Source organism: Cicer arietinum, chromosome 6 (assembly GCF_000331145.2).
Source record: "Cicer arietinum cultivar CDC Frontier isolate Library 1 chromosome 6, Cicar.CDCFrontier_v2.0, whole genome shotgun sequence".
Taxonomy (NCBI): domain Eukaryota; kingdom Viridiplantae; phylum Streptophyta; class Magnoliopsida; order Fabales; family Fabaceae; genus Cicer; species Cicer arietinum.
The window spans coordinates 22,031,236-22,056,537 of NC_021165.2; the positions used below are offsets into that span (position 1 = coordinate 22,031,236).

Genomic DNA, 25,302 nt, shown 5'->3' on the forward strand with positions numbered 1-25,302 from the left:
AAGAAGTTTGAGACTCAAGAAGTTTGTACAATTGATCTAATTGTTCCTTGGTGAAAGGAGATGAGCTTGAAGGAGACTGCTTCTCTTGATCAGATGTACCAGCTTGGAGCGCATGACCTTCATTTCTTTCTTTTTTCTTCCAATTTAGAGGTTTTCCGTGGAGCTTCCAACATGTATCACGTGTGTGCCATGGACGTTTGCAATGTTTGCACCATGGTTTCTTGTCATCGCTCTTCCCTTCTACAGTCTTAGTGACTAGGGCAGAGCTTTCAACCTCACCAATAGAAGGTGACTTACCCATCATAACACCTTGTCTGGTCTATTCTCTTCTAACTTCTGAGAACGCTTCCCGAAGTGATGGCAATGGGATTTTTCCCAATATTTTGCCTCGAACTTCATCAAGCCGCTTATTAAGCCCAACCAAGAACATGAATACACGGTCGTTCTCTTGTCTCTTAAGAAACAAAACACTGTCCTCACAACACGTCCAATGATCATCATAGCAGAGATCTAATTCTTGTCATAGTGTCATCAACTCATTATAATAGGTAGTGACATCTCTATCTCCTTGTTTGGCATGCCACAATCGTGATTTGAGATCGAAAATTTGAGAAGAATTTTGAATATCAAAATATGTTTCTTTAACAGCCTCCTAAACAGTTGATTCCATATTACTAAACAACTAAGCAAGAATAACAGAGTTCTCAGATTTCCAAAACCTGTAATTCGGATCAGTTGTGGCAGGCATTTGCACCTCTCCTGTTAGGAAACCATATTTTTCTCTAGTATCAATCTTGCGGTTTGGGACCATTCGACATAATTTTTCCATTTAGTTTCTGGATTTTATCCTTGAGGGCATTAGAAGTTCCCTCATGGCCAAAAAAGTTGGAAAAACCATTTTTAGATAAACCATTTCGGCCGCCTAGGCCGCTGCCACTGCCTAAACCAATATTGTCGGCATTGTTGACTACTTCTGATTTTTTACCTAAACCATCGTTCTGTCGCCGTTACCCATAAGGGCTACCTTCCATGGGGTATTGTGTGCCATTAGCTTTAGCTCAATTGGTTGGAACTCCAAACCCTAACGGGTTGTCGAAAGGTTTATAGAACCCTAACCAGAGCTCTTGATACCATGAAGAAAGTAAAAGACAAAATACTTTCATATTTTATTACTACAGCTCTAAGCTGTTTATATAGGAAAAGAAATTACAATAGTAATAATGAGTACTAATGACAGAGTTATAAAATAAAAATAAACATAATAATATAAAATAAAAGAGAATAAAATCTGATTTCTCTTGATTCTTCAACAATAATCATGGATAATAACAAGCAGTAGGAGGGATAATCAAAGCTAACTGAGATTTCCCAACTAGATACCCATTCATAAATACTCTTCAATATCAATAAACCTATTCCCTCCGTCTCATTTTAATTGTCTTATTTGAGTTATGTGCGGTTATTAAGAAAATGATTAGTTTTGTTGATTTCAATGATACAATGAGTTTCATTTACTTAAATATCCTTATTAATTGTGGTTAGTTGAGAAGTTTGATTAATTGAGATACAATAAATAAGGATATAATAGAAGAAAAAAGTAATTAATGATGTATTGGTATTGTAAAATGACAAACAATTTGAGTAGAGATAAATGTCAAATGAGATGTATATTATGAGGTTCAAGCAGCTAATATTTACATGTCAATGATCAAGCAAATCAAAGGTCAATCAATTATAACTATGCATGCAACGCACCTGAGCAATCTCCATGTTTCCAAGATGAACATGGCAGATTCCAGCTTTAACTTTCAAATTTAAGGGCAATTCTTTTCCCCCAATTTGAAATCGTTCAATGTACTGAAGAGCTCTGTCATGCGCCTTAATTTCCATTAATATGTTACTGAGTAGATCAACTACACTTGCATGTACTCCATCTGGTTGACTCTTCAGATAGTCTTCGAGAATGAAAACTGAGCGTTCAACTTGACCGCACTTTTGGTAGAACTAAGAAATCATTAAGAATTTAATCAACATCAAAAGTCAATCGCAAAATATTTATTTGGATCAAAGTAAAAATATGAGCATTTCCTATTGAACAGTATCCTAAAACACGATTCCAGCTGAAGATAGACGAGTTTTGCCAACGATATATACCTGTTAGTGTTGTCAATTGCAAATCACAAAAACCAGCGGTTTGTTCAAATTCCGCTATACAATAGTACTATAGTGATGCTATAGCCACTATTTGACAAATTATGTACTAAATGGTGCATCGTGAAACAATAGCAATTTGTTCAAATTCCGCTACATTATAGCTACTATTTAACAACAATGATACTCGCAAGACACAAATTCGAACACAATATAATTGAGGCCTAATTTCACTTCAAAAGTGGTTGGCCAGCCTGATTTAAACAACAACAAAAAAAGTGATTTGAGGAATCATAGGGACCTAAAGTATTTGAGCCAGTTCAACTTTTATTTTTAGTTTTTCATATTGTGACTGTGTTGGGCTAAAGCTCTAATTTCATTGTTGTAATCAATCCTATATTGCATATGAAAATAATTATTCATAAAACAAACAAAAAACTAACAGAGGATCAAATGTATAGAAAATCAAATGCATTTTCATACCAAATCCAGCTCAAAATCAAACAACGAACCTTAGCTGCTGCTTTTAGTGCATCAACATTTTCAGAACAAAGTTGATATACTTGTTCATATGCCACAGCAGCTTTTTGATAATCTTGAAGTTCAGCATAAAACATTGCTTGATGACTTCTAAGAGAACTATCTTCGGGGTCTGCTTTAATTGCTCTTATAAGACAATAATTGGCATGAGGAATATTATCTTGTTCTCTGCACTTGAAAATGGTTCCCTACTTAGTAACTAACCATTTATTCCATATAAAAATTGATTGTTTAAAATGAAAGCATGCACGAATATAGTTTTGCAAAAAAAAGTGACAAAACCCAACAACATCAAAAGCCTTTTCAAATTTTAGGGTGGCAAGAGAATCTCATAGAGAGAAAATGAAGTGAGGTTATTGCAACTTTGATTCTGTTACAATCAGCAATATATATTATAGTAGAAATGCAATTATCAGTTAGTTGTTGCCTATTTGGTTTTTATATTGGGCCTCGCTCATTCTTACAAAACCGGCTTTCAAGGTGAGAGGTGTCTCTCTTTAGAAACTTGTTTGAGACCTTATCACACTATTCTATGTGGGACTTGGATTTTTTTCAATATACCCCTTCACACACGACACTATTGGGCTTGGTTTGTGGATATAGACGGTGGGTCGCTCAATCGATAGGCTCTGATGCCAAGTCGAATGAGATAAAATGAGAGACACGAGGGTTTGTATCGAAGACAAAAGTGGCGCAATCGTAACAGGAGGTCGTGAATTCAACAATGGCAAGTATCAAGGTTCACGGGATAAGGTAGAAGACAAATGATGATATATTGAGTCGAATGAAAGACCTTAAAAGAACAACTCACCTTGCTTTGTGTTGCTAACGTCACCGGTGGTGCACCCAACAAGCTCTAATACCAAATTAGAATTTAAGTTGGGTCTAACTCAACTCTTAAAAAATCGGCTTGTAATGTGAGAATCGTCTTCATTTATAAACACGTATTCAGGCAATATCTCATCCAACGTAAGACTCTTAACACACTCCACTCACGCTCCAAGACTAGATATTTGGAGCGCAACTCAAGTGGTCTGATAGCGTGACCTTATAACAAGTGGCTCATGGATCTTGGATACACTTTGTTACCATATTAGAATTTCATATTGGATCTAACTCATCTTTACAAAATCAGCTTTCAAGGTGAAGGGTGCTTCTCTTTAAAAACTTGTTTCAAACTTTATCATTATACCATGTGGGACTTCAGTTTTTCTCATCCACCCTCTCATGCCCAACATTATTGGTGTGTGGATATAAATGGTGAGTGGTCTGATTGATAGGCTCTTATACTATGTTGAATGAGAGAAAACGAGAGAGGCACGCAGTTTCACCAAATGTTTATCTCATTTTCACTCGTTCAACATAGCCTATGTAGTCAGTAGTAGATAATGTGGTGGAGTGATCGACTCCCAAAACGCTATGCAGTGTAGCGGGTAACGGTATGTCCACTACACTGAAGTCTTGAAAAACTATTCGAACAATTTATACCATATACATATAATGACTAAAAATAGAATAATGCACAAGTGTAACTATTGAATTAGGGAAAATGAGAAAGACATATGGTGGAACCGTGTGTCTAAACTACACAACAGAGTCGGTTATATATAAGCTCGACGTAATAAATAGAAAAATAAATATACGAGATATTATTCCTATTTACATGATATGATGTTATGTAATAAATACAAAGATCATATATATTTTCAACACTCCTCCCTCAAGCTGGAGCATATAAATCATATGTACCAAGCTTGTTACATATATAACTGATTCGAGGATCTCTTAGGGATTAGGTCAAGCAATAAATACAAAAATAAATATACGAGATATTATTCCTATTTATATGATATGATGATATGTAATAAATACAAAGATCATATATATATTTTCAACACTCCTCCCTCAAGGTGGAGCATATAAATCATATGTACCAAGTTTGTTACATATATAACTGATTCGATGATCTCTTAGGGACTAGGTGAATACATCTTCCAATGGATCATTGGAATTAAGAAAGCTAGTGGTGATGCCACCTGGTTAGGTCTTCTCCCTTACAAAGTGACAATCTATCTGAATATGTTTAGTTTTCTCATGAAAAATCGGATTAGAGGCAATGTGTAATGCTGTTTGAGTAACTGTTTCATAATTAAATAATTGTAGTGGTTTCTTCTTCATGTTTCTAGTTTGTGTCTTCTCTGCTATAGTGCCGTCATGAATGGCGATACAGATGCAACATAGCACCGTATTGCATAGCACAATGGCCACCACGACGAACTGCAGTGATTGCAGCCGCAACGGTCATGATTGACTTCAGAGGTTGCATACAACTTATGTGATTACTAGTTCTAATCCTAATTAGCAACTATCTCGGATTCTACAGCTAATGAAAATTTCACATGTGACTAATTATGCCTATTACAAAAGGTACAAAATAATTGCTAGATCCCAAAGTCAGAATGTGGGTGAAGTGTTCGATCACGAAGAAATTAAGCCAAAAGTATGACTTGCATATCAAGTAGAAATAAGAAAGATAATGATGAAAAATAGTATTCTGAAAGTTATGTGGTAGAACAATTATTAAGTAGTTATTTTATTTATGCAATAGGGTAGTTATATATTAAAGAAGTTATTTAGGAGTTGCGTAAATTTAGGGGGGATATGGACAATTTAGCATACATGTTTTCTTTTGTGTAAGGTTGAGAACTATTTTCTTTTAGCAGAGCCTCAGCTAAGGGTGGTATGAAAGTTCATCTACTAGATCTATGTGAAGTGTACTCTGTTGAGTTCAATGAAGTTTCAATTAGAAACCTTATAGTTGGCCCAACCCATTGGACATGCGAGGTGTAGTCTGATCACAGTAGATACACAAGTAGTATACTCTGTTATCCCACATCGTGTAGTTGGCTACCTAGATCGAAAAACATAAAAAAATTCTGTAAATCATGTCAAATGACAAATAATTTGAACCTTAATCCTTAAAAAACGGTGATAAAATTCAATGAAATAAACATGATAGAGCAGTAATTTCTGTGCAAAATGAACACAAGTCATTTATTTTTAGGGAACATTGCAAGATGCAGCTGAATACTTCCAGAAAAGTAACTTATAAGAAATTTCAATGACAACAAAAAAGTAACCATCTTACATGCACCACGCAAAGAGAATTTTCCAAAGCGATGGATCCTTTGGAGACAAAAGAGCAGCAATCATGTAGAAACCCATTTCTTTTTCATAATCCCCAATTGCACTATGGACAAGTCCAAGGATGTGATATGGGTCAGGTAAATTTGGTTCCAGTCTGACTACTTCACTTAACACAGCTATAGCCTGCAAAAAAAAAAAAGCCAACATAGCAATGCATAACTAATTTGCAAAAAAGCTAACATAGTAATAATGTCTATAATCTTTATTTTTTGTCTTAGAAGAGATAGTAAATACCACCATAATTAACTCACACAACTGAGAGGTCTCAGGTTTGAATCCAGGACATGACGTCCAACATAACAATATCGGCATTTGCCAATTAAGCTAAGACTTATAGACCAAATGAGAAATTGATTAAAATCCGAAAAGCTGTGCAGAATCAGAAAATTTTAACATCAAGGACTAATAAAATCTAACATTAACAATTCCCTATCTTATTACGAAAGTTGAGTCAATTACAAACGGGTACTTTTGGAATTTGGATTAGGTCTAACTCAATCCTACAAAATCATCTTGTAAAGTGAGAGTTGTCACACATAAAGACTTTGAAGGTCATAACACATCTAACACAAGACTTTCAACAAACACCATCATGCCCAATATTGTGCATCTGGACTCTGGAGCATGACCTGAGTGGTCATGCAACAGGTGGCTCAACGGATTTTGGATGTACTCTGAGACCATCTTATAATTTGTGTTGGGCCTAACTAAACCTCATAATAGCGACTTGTAAGGTGAATGACATTTCCTATTCATAAACACTTTATCAAGCCATTTCACATCCAATGTGAGACTTTCAATAGATACAACTCCAAAAGCATTTCAATAGACAGGAACACAGCTAGTAGTTGTGAGTTGTTTCTGGAGGCAACTTTGTTCTCATTGAAAGTTAAATTGTGTTGTAGCCAGATCAAAATTGGATTAGTGACTTAGTGTGAATATGTCATCAATTTGATGAATTTGGATTTTTAGTACTATCTGAACAACAAATCCCAATGTCAAAGCCTATAGAGTATAGATTATTATGTCACAGAAAAATGTACCATGTCATAACGACGATTCGCGTAGTGAAGGTTGGCGTCACCCAACATTCGTGACAGGTTTTCGTCAAGTTTCTTCTTTGATCCTTTTCGCCTACCCTTTTTTTTAGGCCCCTTCTGGAATATAAACAATATTGAAAAGGTGTCATGTAAGTTATGCTATATCAAATAATCAAATACATAACACGTACGTAATTTAGAGTGCTCAGCATTTTACAGTTTCGTCTAAATCCTTTCAAGGGTAAATTATTCATGAGAAAATATACAACCAAGAGATGTAAAAGTAAATTAGTAAAAATATCTCATCTATTAAACATAAAATTAGTGAAAACATGGAATCATAACAAATATAAAATAAAATAAAAATTGCAGCAAAGTTGCCTAAAATTAAAAGACGGAAACTCCCTAGAAAAGGCTATGAGTGGATAAAAGTAATTGGCATGCATGAACATATATAATTTTAATCCAAAATCAAAATACCAAAGGTGTTATTCACCGATGCCCATTAGATATTGCACAACTGTTACTGAACATGTGTACGCCATACCTTTTTTGATCTCCCACCCATCTCAAAGTTCATTAATTCCATCATCTCAGCTGAGCTTACCCCAGAAACATCATCTTGCCTTGCCTTCTTAGAAGAAGTCCCTTCACTGTGTTTAGAGACATTCAATACAAAATGTGTCAAACATATAAAAGTTAGCGGTAGCAGCAGCAAGTTATTGGTTCTCGTTCGTGCAAAATATGTATAGTCATTCCATTCAACACTTGTAGCATCTGAACTCAAAATCAAGACACATCTTTAGTAGCCTATTGAACTTTTATTTCACGTTCCTCAGTAGGATATGGATTTTCTGTTTTGTAGAAATCTTAACCTACCATAGTTTTACACTTTTATTTACACTTCTAGTCTCTACATTTTCTTTTTTTCTATTAGAAAAAAATAAATAAATAATATTTTACCACTAAGAAGCTTATTCATTGTAAATATTACTATGTCTAAAATAAAATATAAGTAAAAAAGTATCTCAAAAGTTGATATATCTAGTCTTACTATCAAACCAGATACATTTACTTTTCAGATATCATTGGAGGGAGTATTGACCACACACATTGTTGGAAAGGGCATTCACAGTTGCACATACACAGTACTCACAACTGTTTAACTGAATACATAATTGAAAAGCACATATTAAAACTAAACAAGGGTAACTATTTGAAGTTGACAAAACAGAATACACGAAGCTAAATTGTTAAAATCATAAGATAGAAATTACATGGAAGTAAATAACGCATGTATAGGTATTATGGATGAAATAGAAAAACATTACCTTTGGCATGGTTTGAGTGATTTCCGCTTTTTATTAGCAAGAGCTTGATGCTCGTTGTTGTACTCTATGATTCTCTGGCAGCATGGAACACCGGAATTATTGTCACCTATTAATTCCAAAGCATCTAATCCGTTTTCGAACAAGCGATTCTCATCCTCCATATCTTCCTCTTCCTCTTCCTCTTCCTCTTCATCCACTTCCTCTTCATTCGCTGATTCATCTTCCACGCCATACAATGTGCCGTCAATGGCAATTTCACTGCCCTCTTCCGCCATCGGAGGATCCTCCCCGCTCTGGTTAATCACTTCCATTTTATTGATTTTTTTTTCGATTTTTTTCAAATCAATTTTTTTTCGGTTTATTTATCGGATGTGTTGATGCTATGGTGCGACACTTCTATAGGTGGTGTACGGTACGCTAGGTTAAATTTGTAATTTTACTGTCACTGTAATTGCAATGAAATTATCTTGTCTCGCTAAAATAATTGTCGATGCTTCTATTTTTTACTGTCACTGTGGTTGATGACTGGTACGAGATTTGAGGAGAAAGAATTTGAGGCTTAACGAAAGTATATTGAAAAGCCGTTGTAGTTTAAAAAGACTATTTTTATTTTAAGTTAAAAAAGATTTCTCTTTTATCTTTTTTTATATATTCGAAACTTAAAAAAAGTGATAAATTTTTTCAGTTTTTCAAAAAAATTTTAAGCACATATACATTATTTTTCTGAACTTTTTTATTAATATGAAACTTTCGAAATAGTTGATTTAATTATTTTTTAAAGTTTTGAATAATTTAAAAAATTTGAAATAAGAAATTCAAGACTTTTCAAAAGTTTTGAGAATACGAAACTTTCAAAATATAATTTTTTAAACTTTCGAAGTGTAATATTATGTTTCAAATATTTTATTTTTGAAAATTCAATACTTTAAAAGTTTCAAAGTTCTAAAAATGTGCATTTTAAAAGAAACAAAATTAAAGATGAAACCGAACTTCAAATATTTCAAAAATCTGAAATTACTTTGTATTTCAAAAAATTTATAATTAAAGTTTCAAAAGTTTGAAAATTTTATAAATATGATTTTGGTAAAGGTTCGAATATGTGAATAAAAAAATAGGTGCAAGAAAATTTCAACTTTATATATAGTAAAAAAAGGGTAAAAAAAAAAGTTTTTCAATTTATTGGAAGGTGGAAGATATAGGTGGAGAGGTGAGAAGTAGAAAATATTTATGATAAATTGGAAATAAATAATAAGTAGACTATTTTTCTTAAATATTGTGTTCATTGTAATTTGTAATCTAAAATATGGATTTCTATTGGACGTCGTATGACTGTACGCGAAGCTATATACATCTCGGTCCTGCAGTCGCAATTGAATGGTGCAATTCTTAAGGTAGATTTTAGTTACTTTATAAATAAAATATTTGTATTTGAAATATAGAATATTCGTTCTTAATTGAACGGATAAAATTTTATCCATGTGACTACACTAAATCTGTATTCACCAAATTAACACTAAATTAGTATTCACAAAATTTTCTAACATGTTAGTTTTTATATTAATAGTATAGCAATAAGACGACGAGATCGCCAAAAGTCTTTGTCAAGAACTTTAATTGTAATTAAATTAAAAGAGATTTCTCAATTTTCATCTAAATGGTCTAGGATTCATGATATTTTAGAGTTCATTTATAGTTATTATTAGAGCCGTCAATTTCATAAACTCGTTAATTATTGGTCATAATTCACACATTCAAATGATCAAAAATTTCATAATTACTAAGACTTCAAGAAAGGAAGTCCCCAAAATTAAAAAAAAATAAATAAAAACCTTTAAAGTTCTGTAAGCTAAATCTATGAATCCACTTTTTCAAATTATTTTTTTGAATTTTTTAATAAAAAATTCAAACAAATTTTTTTCTACTTTTTTCTCAAAAGATTTCATTATTTTTTTGATAAAAAGTAAAAAAAAAAATTATTCTTTTTATTCATAAAAAACAATTTTTTCATTAATTTTTTTTTTATTTTTATGAGAAAAATTGTTTTAGATTTCTTTTTTTATTTTTTCTAGAAAAAAATTCAAAATTAACAAAACATTGAATCAATGAACCCCTTCACTTAAGCCTATAAGAAATAATAAATGATAGTGAAGCTTTTAAAAAAGTTATTTCAATAATATTAAGGACTTAGTAGAAGAAAAAAATTAAGATAGTTTTAGACTTTAAGGTTTAATTGACAGTTTTATTCATGATAAAATACATGATAAAGTATAAGTTATCATATTTTGTCTCAATCAAATCTTTGATGAACATACCAAATATGATAAGATAATCATAAACTTTTTTTATCATCTCTCTAGTAACAATTTTGAATGTAAGTCTCCTAAAAAACAACATATATAAGTTTCTTATAATCTACTCGTACATTGCACGGAAACAAGCACATGATATATGATTAAAAAAAGTTCAGTGTATCATATCAATAGCGTGCATCAAATCAAATATTTAAATAGGTTATTACCTATTTAGGCTAAATAGCACATTTAATTCCTTAACTTAATTTCAGTTAATGTTTTAGTCTTTTATTATTTTTTTCTTTCTGATTTGGTCTTTTATTTTAATGGCTTAATTGCAATTTTGGTCCCCTATTTAAGCTGAATCGCAAAAGTAGTTCCTCCATTTTATTTCTCTCCAGTTTTGATCTCCCAAACAGAATTTTGATCCAAATCTTGATGAAATTTTTTTTTTTTTTTTGCGTTTATTAAAGTCACACCGTGCCTTAAGATCTCGTAATACAACAATTGTACCTGAAATCTATAACTGTAAATGGTGTGGTGTAACTTGAAAAAATGAAACTTATCAAATTTTGGACCAAAACTCCGTTTGAAAAATCAAAACTGGGGAGAAATAAAATGGGAAACTACTTTTGCAATTCAGCTAAAAAAGGGAGACAAAAATTACAATTAAGTCTATTTTAATTTTAGGTGACAATTTGATCTTGTTGAGACAAAATCTCTCAAATGATTTTAATGATAACAAAATTACTTAAAAGATTATGATTGTGGTTAATGACTAATATGCGTTTTTGAGTGTATTCATATAAGAAAATAGGTTATTAACCACTAAGGCAAAAAAAGACAAATCTGATTCAAATTTGAGGATGGAAAACGGCGAGGATGGCCCTACGAGCTGTTGAATCTTCAAATATGCACAATATGTGTCCTCACCAGAACAAATGCTTTTATTCATTAAAGAAATGCACAACAAAGTCAAAGAATGAATAAATAAAAGTATTTGAAATAAAGAAGTTAGAAGGCCAAAAGGAAAAGGACAAGAATAGCTAGATCTAAGTCTGGAGGATGACATACTAGGCTGAGAATGGTTCAGCAAAGTTGAAAGCAACCCATCAAGCATCTGCAAAGGCTAAAATCAGACAATTTATTGTGCTTGCACTAATGAATACATGAAGAAGTCAAGTTAAAGAAAGACAACAACAAACAAGCTAAAAATGGAAGATTACATGTTGATGGCAGATCTGATCCTCAGACTGGAGGATGACAGTCCTATGTAAGAGGGTAGCTTTCTCTCTTGTCAACATCACCCTCAAAAGTTGAAATCAACCTAGTCCTTAAAGTTTTTGAAAAGGTTGTAGCTCATATGGTCAAAGAAACAGCCTTGCACTCTTTGATAAAAGAGAATAGACAATGACATCTCAAGATCAAGTTTCAAGGAAGCTGATCTGCATGCGCGAGGATGGCCTCTGCCAGTCTAAGAATAAGATGGATGACAGTTCTATAATTATGATGAAAAATCTTGGATCTTTTGTAATGAATTCCAACGGTCATCAAAAAGCTTTGAGTTTTATAAAAGGCAGCAAGCTCTTCATCATCAGATACACAACACAATTGCATAAAAAGATCAAGCATTTTAAAGCTATCAAGAGCAATACTCATCCTCACTTCATACTTTCTTCAATCCTACACTAGATCTTTGTAAATCCTTTGAGAAAATATTTAGAATCAATCACTCTCATATTACTTTACAATTTCCATGTGAGATACACTTGAAAATATTTGAAAATTGATTGTAAGCTTGGTGAAGCTAAAGAATACACATTTTGTAATCATCCGTAGCGTGAATCTGTTTGAACTTTCGTAAAATCTCACAAAGGTGTGAGGACCGGACGTAGTCATCTTTGGGTGAACCAGTATAAAATTGTGTGTCTCTCTCATATTCTTCTCTCACTCTTTTGCTCAACTCAAAACTGAAGGTTTGAAAAACCTATCCTCGAACTTACGAGAGGATAGTTTGAAAAACACTTGAAAATTACTTTTTACAGCAAAATTCCTATTCAACCCCCTTCTAGTTATATTTAGCTACATCAGATCTTTTATATTTTAAAATATCAACAATGTTATCCTTCTTTTACAAAAATTCATCAAAATTTTTAAATAAAACACATAAAACTAAAAAGTGATTTCACATGATTTTAAACTCTTGGTCAAAGTTGCATATTTAATAAACTTAAAAAGTGAATTCCAAATCATTAAAATATTTAGTTTTACCCAGTAAAAAATTGAGAGAATATGAAATATTATAAATAATATTTGTAAATTAAGCAATGTAGAGCATCTCCATTGAAAGATGTTGTCTATTTTGTAAAAGACTGATTAGGATACGTCAAAAAATTGATTGTTTAAAAACTCAAATATCTAGGAACAGGACATTTAGAACATCTCAGATTTTGATAATAGGGTAGATCGCCCTTCACGTCTTTGAAAAGGTAGGATATTATCTTTTAATTCAAATTAGTCATCAAATCAATAGTCTATAACAGCTATATCTTACACTTTGAAGATTAGAAGACTAATTAAAATTTGACTGAGTAAGAGACTAAAACGATAGATTCTTATAATTTCAAAAACTAATATTGTGGTTTTCCCGCTGACAATATCCTGCTCCCTTGAGATCTTTTTATGAGCACGCCACGCGACAAAAATTATTTGCCATGACAGCACATTATCGTATCAACCAAAACAATCATTTAGGCACAAGATTAGAATTATGTTCAACTCATCCAGATTAACAAATAAATTACTCCAAAGTGATCTTCCCTTCGGAATCAATCAATGCAATAAAATTCAGAATATCTGCATAATCTTTTGCTCCTTTAAACCAATGTAATTGCAATTACACTAAAACAATTTGTGATCTTATAGACAAAAGAAGAGAAAAAAATCCTTTTCCATCAAAGCAGACTCTAATATTAAACCCTAAAAATTCAGGCATTAAAGAATAGAATTATGTTCAACTCATTCAGATAAATAAATTACTTCAAAGAATAGCCTGAATAAATTACCACTGCACTCCATCATTAAGTCAATTTGATGGATGCAAATTTTACCGCAAGATCCATAGCCTCATTTACGTGTGAAGCATCTGTACCCTGAAAAGAGGTTTGATGGATGCAATAATCAATTTGATGGATACAAATTAATTCACTATATTCCATCATTAATTCACTATATGCTGCAATAGAATATCAACAAAGCATTAAGTATTTTTTTCCTAATAATACTCTTTTTAATTGGTCATCTACTGGTACAATACATTAATTCATCTTTCATATAACCTTACTACATAAATGACATAATGTGAAATGGAGAGATTATTTCTAAGTGACAATTAGAGTCATTGGATAAATACTAACCTGTCCCGTTGCAAGACCTCCTTTTCCTTTACCACATCTTCCTTTCAGTGGGCCCAAAGCATTACTCAGCCACTCTGATACATCCAGCTTAACTTTATCTCCTTTCTCCGGCACCCCAGCACAAACTACAGCCTTGTTTGTAGACTCGTCAGTGCTAAAAACCATCACTGATAACCCCTGTTAATCAGCAAACATTCTTTCTGGTTACTGTTTGAAATGAACAGAACATTTAATTGCCAAGTACACATAAGACAAACTCAAGGAGCATATTAGGACATACGATGACGCCAACGAAATATGAGCTCCAAAAGCATATTTTATGCATTAAACTCAACAGATAACAAGGCCAATACAATGCCGGAGTCCCAGCAAGATACTTAATAAATTCAGAATCAGCAAATACCTTCTGATCAATGACCTTTGTAACAGCCTCGCGAACTGCTGCGACATCCAGGCCAACATCAACGTGAGATATGCAAAAAGATTTCCCATCTGAAACAGCTAACTCAGCCTTCTCCACTGTTAGCATTACAGCTTTCCGTTTGTTTTCTTCAGCAACACGCTTTTGAGCTTTTCTCACTTGATCCTACAAGAATTATAATATTATAATAACTATACATAGGATTTCATGCATGAGCACATAGCAATGAAATCACTACAGTAAAAAACAGACAACAGTGGAACAGGGGAAAAGGTATAAGCCTGCAATGTGAACTTAGTCCACATTTATATAATACCTGAAGTAGAGCTATCTTGGTCTTGATATCAGCTTTCTTGGCTGCAGGAATTGATAGCGTTTCCACATTGCTTTTCAGAGATGAAACTTTCTGCGACAGAAGGGAAATAAAAATTGAACTGTATTAATAATTTTGGAAGAGAGTGCATCGGTATCTGCTAAGGAAACCGGTGGCGATCACACAGAAAGAAACAGATAACCATGTTGTGACTTGTGAGGGTGTGTACCAAGTCCAACTCCAATGACAGAGATCATTGGGATACTACGTTATTTAAGCATCGTAGGTTAGTAAGAAGTAGAACAAGCCAGTTAAGAACTAGGCACACATGCAAGACTTCAAATAAATTATTAATGAAATGTAACGATGCAAGGTTATATTGGCAGGATCCATTTTGTATTATTTTTGAAGGAGTGGGATTAAAGAGACGAGGTGCTTTAGTTGTAAAAAGTAAATATGAATGAAATCAAAAAGTAAAATTGTGAGGGGCTAGGTTGGTTATGCTCTAACATGTTTATTAGACTCCCGTGTATTTTATTCATATATCAGATTACTCCTAGTATTGGTGCGACGTCTGTACCACATGGTTGGCTAAGACAGATCAATGTACAAATAGGGTGTATTTGGGTAAACATCTTAATTAAACACTTACTAATATATATATATATATATATATATGTGTGTGTGTGTGTGTGTGTGTGTGTGTGTAAAGCATAAGATATTCCAATCATTGAAGATATAACAACGGTTAATTATTTTCATAAGCTTATTAGAGTTAATTAAAATAAGATAAAAACATCCAATAAACATGCCAACCTATTTTTATAAACTCACTCAAACACTTAAACAAATGCTTAAGTCAACCCAAATAAGCTAATTCCAAACGCCCATATTCTAACAGTGTAAACAGAGCCAAAACATAAAAATTATTTAAATACATGAAAACCCTTTCTTGGACCCAGAAGGACAGGAAAGGTTTCAATGCCATAACAGAAGTACCTAGCAATTGTTTCATTAGTTTAGTACAATTTAATTCAACAGAGGTTCATGCTTAATAGGATTTCCATACTTCCCAATATATTGAATAGTTTAGTACAATTAGTTTAATAGAGGTTCGTGGTTAATAGGAATTCCATACTTTCCAACATATTGAATAGGTTCCAAGACCTACATATTAGGTCACGATTTGGAAATTTGAAATTAGTAGCTAGTTTGATACAATGATACCTGTTCGTAATAATTAGCAATTCTAGTGTCGTTTTTCCAGCGGGTTCAACCAATTAGGAATGGGTTTTTACCATCTCCAGTCATTAACTGTGAACCAAGCCAGACCATCCAGAGCTTATGCGATGGAAGTTGCCAAACCAACTAGAATGAAAAACACACAAGCCTACGAATAGAATTTAGACAAATAGAAATCAATACACAACCTCTTCCAGCAAACTTCCTTCCAGCTTGGCCGCTTCATCTACTTGCCGCTCAAATTCATCTGCCATTTTCATTGCATCAGAAGCACGATCAGTTGTAACAGCTGTTATTCTGCGGATTCCCTTAGCAATTCCTTCCTCAGCTAAGAGTGCAAAAGCTTTAGCCTCTCGTGTGTTTAAAATATGGGTACCTAGAACGTCGAATAAAAATGAATCTCAAATAGAACCGATGAAAGAAAGTAAGTTTCAACGAAAACATTAGCTATGATATTCACCGCCACACAATTCAGAAGAAATAGATAGCCACTTTTCGCTCTCAGGTTCGGCAAGGAGATCTTCAACTTTTTGACCAACTGACACAACTCTAACCGGGTCTGGATAAACCTACATTAAAGCAGAATATTGAAGAATATGATCCTCTAGATGAGACAAGAAACTACAAAGACATTACAGAGCTTACTTCTCCAAAAACAGCTCGCAGACCATTAATTCGCTTAGCTTCAGCAAGAGTTACCTCCTTTGCATTTACATCCAATTCAGCTTTAATTTGGTCATTAACAATTGACTCGATTCTCCTTAAAGAATCAGCATCAACAGGCTTACCTACTCATTGCAGCAAGTGAGTAAAAACTCTAAGTTCACATAATATTCTTACAGCCAAAAGGAACAAGCCTTACCGTGAGAAAAATCAAATCTCAATTTTTCAGGAAGTACGATAGATCCTTTCTGGTCTACATGATTGCCAAGTACTTCCTGCATTCATCGTATGAAATCAAAACAATCACCATGCAGATCAGTGAAAGGAATTAGTAAGGCTTAAATCAGTAGCATTTTCAACATACCCTAAGAGCAAAATTTAGCATGTGTGTGCATGTATGGTTAGGGGCTATAAGGGCACGTCTTTCATAATCAACCTGCAAAAGTAATTAAAAAACAACCAAAATAAAGTATCAAAAAGTAATGATAGATAAGTAGATAACAAGGAGAAGAGGTATTGTAAGTAAAGGGGGAGGAGGAAAAGAGGTATTGTAAGTAAAGGGGAAGGGGAGCAGACAATAAATAATCGAAGGGTTTATTTGAAGTCATAGAGAATTTGTAGAAGTAAAAAAATTTACCTTGCATACTACTTTGTCACCAACAGAGATACCAGATCCATTACCAATGTGAAGCACGAAACCTCCGAAAACTTGAACATTATAAACTTGAAATGAAGCATGTTGAAAATCAAGTGACCCAGTATCGAAAATCTATGCAACAGAAAACAGAAAACTTATAACAAACATTACTACGATATCTTTTGCCTTAAGTTTGTTACATTAAGCAATCTTCATTTTTTTTTTTATTATTTTGAAAAGATAAAAGTAGTTTTATAAAAAATCTGACAATAGATGACAGAGAAGGTTAACGGGATAAGGTACTTTTTATATAATTAAACATACAATATACAAAACTCCAAATCTTTTTTTTTTATCATATCATCTTTTAGTTTTAGTAAAGATAACATCTTTATGAAAGCATGTTGATTTATAACTGAAAACGTGTGTACGAGAAAATTAAGTTTGTTACATTAAGCAATCTTTATTTTTTTTATTATTATTTTGAAAAGATAAAAGTAGTTTTATAAAAAATCTGACAATAGATGACAGAGAAGGTTAACGGGAGAAGGTACTTTTTATATAATTAAACATGCAACAAACCATTACCTGACCACCTTGCTCCGCATAGAAGCTTGTAGATTCCAGAACTACACCAACATCACCATCAGTATTAACAGAATCAACAAACTCAGAACCAGTATATATTGCTTTTACCACACTCTCATGGTCCTAAGACAAGACATGGTGAATAATAGAAATCAATGGAAACTGTAGTAACTGATTCAGAATCCAAAGTCTAATACAACTGCTATTATATATGTAGTGGACTTGAAAGAAAATTTAGTAGATAACACAGAATACAAAATCTATTACAATTGCTTAACTGATAAACATAAGTTAATACATATATATAATAGAATATCAAAAACTTCCATAAGGGATTCCCTTTCATTTTTCTCTCTTCAACAGCATCTAATATTTTAGAGAAGGTTAAATGTGACTGCCTTCAGTAAGGTGTTAGGATTTGGGAACACTAAAACGAACCATTAGACAAATTTGGTGTCTTATCTTTTAAGCCCAATAAAGAAGACGATTTTGGCAAGAACAAGTGGCATAATAAAACTCCAAAGAAATGTACTACTATAAATTTTCTTCTGTGTCACTGGCTGAAGTGGAGTGCTAGGATAAAACCCATGCTTTCAGATAGATTTGCTGTGACTTCAATTAAAACATTCGACGCCATAAAAGAAGATACACTTTTTCTATTTATATTCCGTTTTGTGAATATAGGGTATCGTTTATCATGCTTTGTAAAACTACACTAACCTGATATAATTTCTTGTGGTTAAAAATATAATAATCATTATTATCCCCTTATTATTCAACTATTAAATTGTCTTATTATAAAAATGCTGACAAAAAACTTATACCCTGAACACAGCATATTTGAAACTGTCATCTGTAGGAGTTATGCCTCTTTTGTGCAACGCTGATGTAGCATCTGCATCCATGACAATAGCACCGCCAGCTTGCTGACAATAACAAAAGAAAGTTGGGAAGGGGGCAAGAAAAAAAAATGGATATTAATATTTTCCATGATCTTTGTATAAAATTTAATTTCATTGGGTGCATTCAAAACTCAGAAGGAATTTTGGCACGGAAAAGAGACATAGAAGCAAACAACATACCTTATTTTGAGCAGTTCTTGATCTTTCTCTTGCAGCTTCCATAGCACTATTAAAACCTTCGACATCAACGAGTAATTTTTTCTCTTCAGCCATAAGCTGATAACTAGAAAAGGTTAGGAAATACAAAAACATAAAACATTATAGAAAAACAATTTCATACGGCGGTAGTGTGAAGCAGTACCTGTGTGAGATCTAAAGGGAACCCATATGTATCCCACAACTCAAATGCTACCTATAATCAAGAAGAGGCAACTGTGTGAGAAGCTCACGGTCCCATCACAAAACTACTGAGTACTAAAATAAGGAAAATATATTAAATTATATTATATGACAATTGCATAAAAAGAAATGAATAGATGTGTAACCATGCAGTAGCATGAATGTGATTCAACTGTAACTTTGTGGTCAATATGATTAAGTATTTGAAACCAATAGTTTTGGATAAAAAAATGTAAGGCTAGTTTGGTTTTAGAAAACATTTATATCTTCATTTTCTATTTTCAGTTTTAATCACAAAATGCAATAGTATATTCACTCTGTGTCCTGTTTTGAAGTTTTGTATAGAAAACATTTATAACACTACATCTTTTTGTGATAAAAAACACGGGCCCTTATGTCTTTTTCTTCTATCTTCATTGTTGCGGTCATCTTCTCCATGTTTTCTTCGGCATTCATCCGCGTTTTGCCGCCACAAGCAGCGCTACAGCAGCTACACTGGTCTGCTCTGCCACGGCGTTTTGCAAAGCGTCGAACCTCCGCTACGCCGCGACTGTGGCCGCTGCAGCCACTACTGACTACATAGATGTACTTATAAGCTATACTTGTCCTTTTTTATTATAACAAATTCTTGCAGTAGAAAAAAAATGAATTTGTTCACACTGCCGTAATGAGTCATTACTTCAAGTGAAGGCTATGCTAAATGCAGTATTAAAATCCTAGAAATGAAAAGAATTTCACTCAAATGACTTTCCAACAACAAAATGGAAGAGCCACGGGAAACTTCATAAGTTTTGTTTTTTTAACATTCAATGTTGTTTTATATGAGTACCCAATTAAAAATAAATGGCTTAGTAATAACATTGATGAAACGAAGCAAATTAAGTATCTGAAAATAAATTAATTCAAAAAAAAAAGTATATGTAAATAAATGATTCTACTTGCCTCCCCACTCAGTATGTTTCCCTGAACATGTTGAACAGCTGTCTTAAATTTCGCAATCCCCTGGAGGAAGCAAAAACAGGTTTTCCATTATTTATAGACAATGTAATAAGAGAAGAAAAATCACAAAAGCTACCAACTAAGCAATAAAAGAACTCAGATGGTTGCTATGTAACGCAGATGAAAAAGATATAAGATAACCCATAAATATGTCTTCACACATGTCTATGCTCACCTTAACTAAGGTTCGGCCGAAACTTTCCTCCTCCTCTTGAATAACATTCCTAATGTGCACTTCCTGCTGTTTTAGCTCGGGGAAAACATCACCCATCAAATTTGCCACAACATTTACAAGCCTGAATTCACCAAGATTGACGACAGAAACACACATTACAAATAGAATATATGTTCACAAATGTATGCCGGGAATCACTAATCGGATGACAAGTGCATCAAATTTGAATTTGAAATAATAGATAAATTCAAGCTTTAGATATTCAAATGGCACTAGGATGTGGGATCTGGTAAGAAAGCTTTAAATCTAGATTCTGGCAAAAAAAAAATGTAGTTAATCATGATACATACCCATTGAAGAAACCCTCTTCAGCTTTTAGCACTTCACGCCCATACCGAACAGCTCGACGGAGTATACGCCTCAGAACATATTCACGGCCTTCGTTACCTTCAAAATATGAATGCATATAAAATTAAGGTAAGCAGTCCTCTCTCTCAATCATCAAAATACCGTATATGATGGATATCCTAAATTTCAAAGAGAGCTGGAGTACATGGTGTTCACTGAGATAAACTGTTCTATAGCTTGCATTACAAGCAAAATTACATACAAGTCAAAATCCTAAATAGATGGTAGAATAGATTTTATCTTCTTGGTGCATCTCCCAAAAGGGTACAACCCTGTCTGTGAAGATGTCTTCCTCGAGACATGAGAGCAAAAGATAGCAAACATGCTAAAACTAGAGAGATGAAATTTGTGAAACCCCAAAGGGAAAGAATGTCAATAAATTCAGATACCAGGTTAACAATATCCTACCAGGACGAGAACCATCAGCAATAGCAAATGACAGAGTCCTGATGTGATCTGCAACAACTCTGTATGCCATATCAACTTTATCTGCGTCCTCTGGTCCGATTTTCCCAGAATATGACCGAGCACCAGTTGCCTGTAAATGAGTTACATGACAACAAAATTACATATCAATTTAATCATCACCTCACCTGTCTACCATGTGTATATACTGTAAATATTCCCTTATAAAGAATGATAATCGACAAAATATTAGAATAATTACATTTCAAATATCACACAATTCAAGACTACATATTACTCAAGTTCAAAAAATATATATGGAAATATTATATATAAGCTTTATTCCTTAACAACCATACCAGCTGAATAGCATCAAAGATAGGCATGAAGACATCAGTGTCATAATTGCTCATTTTGTTCTGCAGTATAGAGGTCAATCGTTCAAAACCCATGCCAGTGTCGACATGCTTTGCAGGCAGGGATTTAAGAGAGCCATCAGCCTCCCTATTGAACTGTGGAGAGACAAACAGAAACATATCAGATACAGACTTCGTGAGATAGAAAAAGTTCACATGCTGATTCTTATACCAACTAATAAAGTAGATGAGAAAACACAAACATATAAGAGCAGATTTCATTGGTTTGGAAAAAAGTGTGCATGCTAGGATCATGGATTCTAATGCCAACTTATCAAGTACACAACTTTTATTTTGGGCATGACAGGCAGGGGAGAAACAGCAGCACACTCTTTATATCCTTAGAATACCTGAATAAAGACGAGGTTCCATATCTCAATGCAGGTAGGATCGTCATTATTAACCAAAGACGCAGCATCACGGTTACCAATTCTGTCAAAATGTATTTCGGTGCAAGGTCCACAAGGACCAGTGTCGCCCATCTCCCAGAAATTGTCCTATACAAATATACACACTTAATTAGATACACTGATTCAGTCCAAAAACAATTTACAATATAATGTTTATAAAGATTATGCATGACTCCTTTATTAAAAATATCCGCTGTACATATTTAAGAGAAAATGTAGTGAAAACATACTTTACAGCCAAAAGGAAGCACGCGTCCAGGAGGCAAAAACTTTAACCATATATCTTTAGCCTCATTGTCAGGGGCAAGACCCAATTTCTCATCACCACCAAAATATGTAGCATAAATGCGATCTGATGGTAATTTATAAACCTACAATACAATAAAGAAGTACCTAATGTGAACAAAAGATAGCCATGCATTATATCTATCCAGGAATTAAATAACTATCAACTTCTGCATTTGAAGATATTGCAAACAAAAAGAACACCTAAAGAAATAATAAATTTACCCAGCGTATCCAAATTGAATTGAACATTTTAATTAACTTTTTCTTTTAATGAGACTACTAATTTATCTGCATTTAGAAACCGAATGCCACATAATTGTAGGAATTGGAGTGGTGGTTAGTTAGAGTAAGTGATGGTGCAGTTTCTAATTCAAATTTGTTATTCTTATCAAGGCTCTTAACACTACAAGTGATATTCAAGCAGCACAAAAACCTAATTAACATAGAAGAAACAATCAATATAGCTCAGTATGGGTAGCTTCAGTAACTTCCCAGCTAACTAGCTTTTAGAGCTTACATATCATTCTAAAGCATAAAACTGCAACCATAGTGATTTTACCAAACTATATACCTTCTTTAATAACAAACAACATAAGGCATGTAATTCAAGAAGCAAGGTAATAAACTTCAATCAATAAAACATACTTCGGTTAAAAGTTCCCATGCCCAGCTAATAGCTTCCACTTTAAAGTAATCCCCAAACGACCAATTTCCCAACATTTCAAAGAACGTGTGATGGTAAGTGTCTTTCCCCACGTCGTCAAGATCATTGTGCTTTCCACCAGCTCGAATGCACTTCTGGGTATTGCAAGCACGAGAGAGTTTGCTCAAGGAAGTATTAGGATCAGCAGTCCCCAAAAAAATTGGCTTGAACTGGTTCATCCCTGGCAAACCATGTATATAATCGTAACAAAATTACAAGACAAAGTTAACAGTGTAAATTTTGTGTGGCAAGATTACTATATTTTGGATCCCGTTACAGATTCTAAAAAAAGGTGATTTTATTATTCAATAATTTAAAAATTATTTTTAAAAGATTGTTAAGAAAAGCATAAGTTGTTTCGTGTCTGTCCCATTTTTTTTTTAAACTCAGTTACAAAAGATGATTTTGTTTATAAGCTACAAAAAATAACTTTTCATCTGAATTAGTTTTTAGATTATTTTCAGATTATCAGTTTTTTAAAAGCTGTAACCAACAGATGAAAACTTTCAAAAGTGATTTTTTACTGAAAAAAAACTGTAACGAACATTTGTAACATGTTTGAATTGGCTTATTTGAACTTATCTTTTAGCATATCCATTTGTCCAAGGCCAAAGCGAGTAAAGCTAGGGCTTTAAGCCTCCGAAAAATAATTAATTTTTCATGTATATTTAGGCCTCAACAAATTAAAAAAATTTAGTCCAATAAGTAAAACACTTTACAATTATAAAACAGATACAACAAGAAAGGTAGAATTTAAATAAAATTATAGTTAAGAAATAGCCTCTATTTCTTTATAGAAACTTTACTTTAAAATTCATTTTAGGCCTCAATAAGTATTGGGTCGGCCATTTGTGAGACAGTGTGAGAGAGATTATGGAAACCACTTATGATACGTCCATTCATATGATAACTTATGAAGATAGTTTGACTTAGTTATTAGCTTCATTTGAAATTTCAACTTAAAAACACTTAAAACCCCAAAAAAAATGAAAACTAAATAATAAAAACAAAATCACCATTTCGCTATGGCAAAAGCTTCACTAAGCCAAAAATGAAATTGCACAACTCAACCAAAAACACCGTTGCCGATTTCAATTCGATATTCTATACAATCAATATACAAATACTTGTATTTCAATTTCAAATTTCATTTATAAGAATTTGCAAATTTGACTAGTTCAATCACTGTAAATAATATAATAATATAATGAAAAAATAGAATACCGGCGTTAGCAAAGAGGAGGGTAGGGTCATTGAAGGGAACGACTGGGCTAGACTTCCAGTTAACATGATTTTTTTCTTGGAAGAACTTGATGTAGGTGTCTCTGACGCGCTTAGCCGGCCAATCCTGATCATCTCCTGGCATGGCGGCGGAGGCAGTGGAAATATGAGATCTGGAGAAGAAGGTGACGGCACGAGAGGGGAGTGAGGAGGGCGGCTGTAAGAGAGGGTTACGGTTAGAGAGAGAAATGAGCAAAGTGATTACTCTTTTCATTCATTTATGTCTTAATTGTTTTCTCACTAAAATTTTATGATATGATGATACGAAATCTGTCAAGGACCTCAATATCAAATAGTACTATTTTTATTTTTATTTTATTTTTTTGCATATATATATATTTAATGGTAGTTAATTTTGTTTTAAATGTAATACAACATATTTAATTGTTTTAAATACTCAATTTGGTATCGGAATTTGCTTTTATTAATTCAGTCCTTCACTTAGATGTAATTTTAAAATAGTCTCTAATTTTTTTCAACTTTGATTAAATTAGTCATTGCTAAAAAAATATCCACGAGGCACGTTATCTACTAAGCAAATTTTATTAACGGTTCTAAAATACTTCTAGTCATTCATATGTCTCACACACATGTATGGTTTTGTGTAAAATTTTTATTCTTTTTAATATGTATGGACGGTTTTGCTTTCGATTTTTGTTGGATAAATAATTGAATTAAGTGGTTGAGTAAGTGGTTATGGTTAAACTATTTTTATTATTAAAAAAAATAATATTAAATTGTTTAATATAATATTTGAGCCGTTTTCATAAATATTTAAAAGAGATTATGAAAATAAATCAAAAATAGTTTGTAGACATCGGTTGTTTTAAAAAACTCCGCTAAATTGTCTCACATAAATTTGTTAAACTGTTTTTAAATAAAGAAAAATACCTGTTTATATACGCTTATTAAGTTGAAGAAAAAGAAAAAACATAAATAAATATGTAGTAATAACAAGGATTTTTTATTAAAATATATTTTTTTAAGTAACCAAAATGTCCCAGTCTGACAAAAAAATATACAAAAATATCTTACTAATTAGTTTAATAAGTTAAAAATAATTATAATATTCAAAA

General features: G+C 32.9%; 3 protein-coding genes across 5 annotated transcripts in view; all 3 read right to left on the reverse strand.

Annotated features, from left to right (window-relative positions):
* LOC101503873 (uncharacterized) overlaps nt 1-1,915 on the reverse strand; it is a 26,118-nt gene extending 24,203 nt beyond the window's left edge. Inside the window, exon 1 of the mRNA XM_027335771.2 lies at nt 1,756-1,915. Coding sequence (XP_027191572.2) covers nt 1,756-1,787 — 32 coding nt within the window. The 5' untranslated portion in view covers nt 1,788-1,915. The remainder of the gene's footprint in view (nt 1-1,755) is intronic.
* Nucleotides 1,916-2,721: 806 nt separating this feature from the next.
* LOC105852308 (uncharacterized) lies at nt 2,722-8,769 on the reverse strand. Of its 2 annotated transcripts, XR_012163564.1 has the most exons (6): nt 8,270-8,769; nt 7,486-7,591; nt 6,942-7,055; nt 5,840-6,021; nt 5,503-5,598; nt 2,722-2,859 (listed from the first exon to the last, which is right to left on the reverse strand). XR_012163564.1 is itself a non-coding variant. In XM_073370049.1 (5 exons), the coding sequence occupies exons 1-5, from the start codon at nt 8,578-8,580 to the stop codon at nt 5,599-5,601; spliced, it is 717 nt and encodes a 238-aa protein (XP_073226150.1). In that variant the 5' UTR covers nt 8,581-8,768; the 3' UTR covers nt 5,503-5,598. The 2 variants fall into 2 exon arrangements, 1 of the variants encoding a protein (XP_073226150.1); XM_073370049.1 differs by lacking the exon at nt 2,722-2,859 and having other exon boundaries at nt 5,503-5,602; nt 8,270-8,768.
* A 4,591-nt stretch (nt 8,770-13,360) lies between these two features.
* Nucleotides 13,361-24,472, reverse strand: LOC101504191 (alanine--tRNA ligase). 2 transcript variants are annotated; one of them, XM_073370022.1, is made up of 23 exons: nt 24,170-24,472; nt 22,888-23,126; nt 22,185-22,325; nt 21,895-22,041; nt 21,488-21,640; nt 21,132-21,261; nt 20,666-20,762; nt 20,316-20,436; nt 20,080-20,143; nt 19,104-19,150; nt 18,923-19,018; nt 18,665-18,766; nt 17,841-17,963; nt 17,253-17,384; nt 16,980-17,051; nt 16,815-16,890; nt 16,598-16,740; nt 16,413-16,521; nt 16,141-16,328; nt 14,714-14,803; nt 14,380-14,562; nt 13,977-14,153; nt 13,361-13,712 (listed from the first exon to the last, which is right to left on the reverse strand). In XM_073370022.1, the coding sequence occupies exons 1-23, from the start codon at nt 24,438-24,440 to the stop codon at nt 13,641-13,643; spliced, it is 2,973 nt and encodes a 990-aa protein (XP_073226123.1). In that variant the 5' UTR covers nt 24,441-24,472; the 3' UTR covers nt 13,361-13,640. The 2 variants fall into 2 exon arrangements, with proteins under 2 accessions (XP_073226123.1, XP_004505726.1); XM_004505669.3 differs by having other exon boundaries at nt 19,104-19,154; nt 20,084-20,143; nt 24,170-24,471.
* Between the last annotated feature and the right edge of the window lie 830 nt (nt 24,473-25,302).

What these genes read in the sequence shown, in the direction of transcription:
- LOC101504191 (XM_073370022.1), bottom strand. Translation starts at nt 24,440, where the DNA reads ATGAAAAGAGTAATCACTTTGCTCATTTCTCTCTCTAACCGTAACCCT. An exon ending in TCGGCCGAACCTTAGTTAAG is followed by an intron (nt 20,144 to 20,315) that starts GTGAGCATAGAC and finishes TGCTTCCTCCAG; the next exon opens with GGGATTGCGAAATTTAAGAC. An exon ending in AAGGAAGTTTGCTGGAAGAG is followed by an intron (nt 14,804 to 16,140) that starts GTTGTGTATTGA and finishes CTTCTGTCGCAG; the next exon opens with AAAGTTTCATCTCTGAAAAG.
- LOC105852308 (XM_073370049.1), bottom strand. Translation starts at nt 8,580, where the DNA reads ATGGAAGTGATTAACCAGAGCGGGGAGGATCCTCCGATGGCGGAAGAG. An exon ending in TCACTCAAACCATGCCAAAG is followed by an intron (nt 7,592 to 8,269) that starts GTAATGTTTTTC and finishes CTCTAAACACAG; the next exon opens with TGAAGGGACTTCTTCTAAGA. An exon ending in CGAATCGTCGTTATGACATG is followed by an intron (nt 6,022 to 6,941) that starts GTACATTTTTCT and finishes TTTTTTTTGCAG; the next exon opens with GCTATAGCTGTGTTAAGTGA.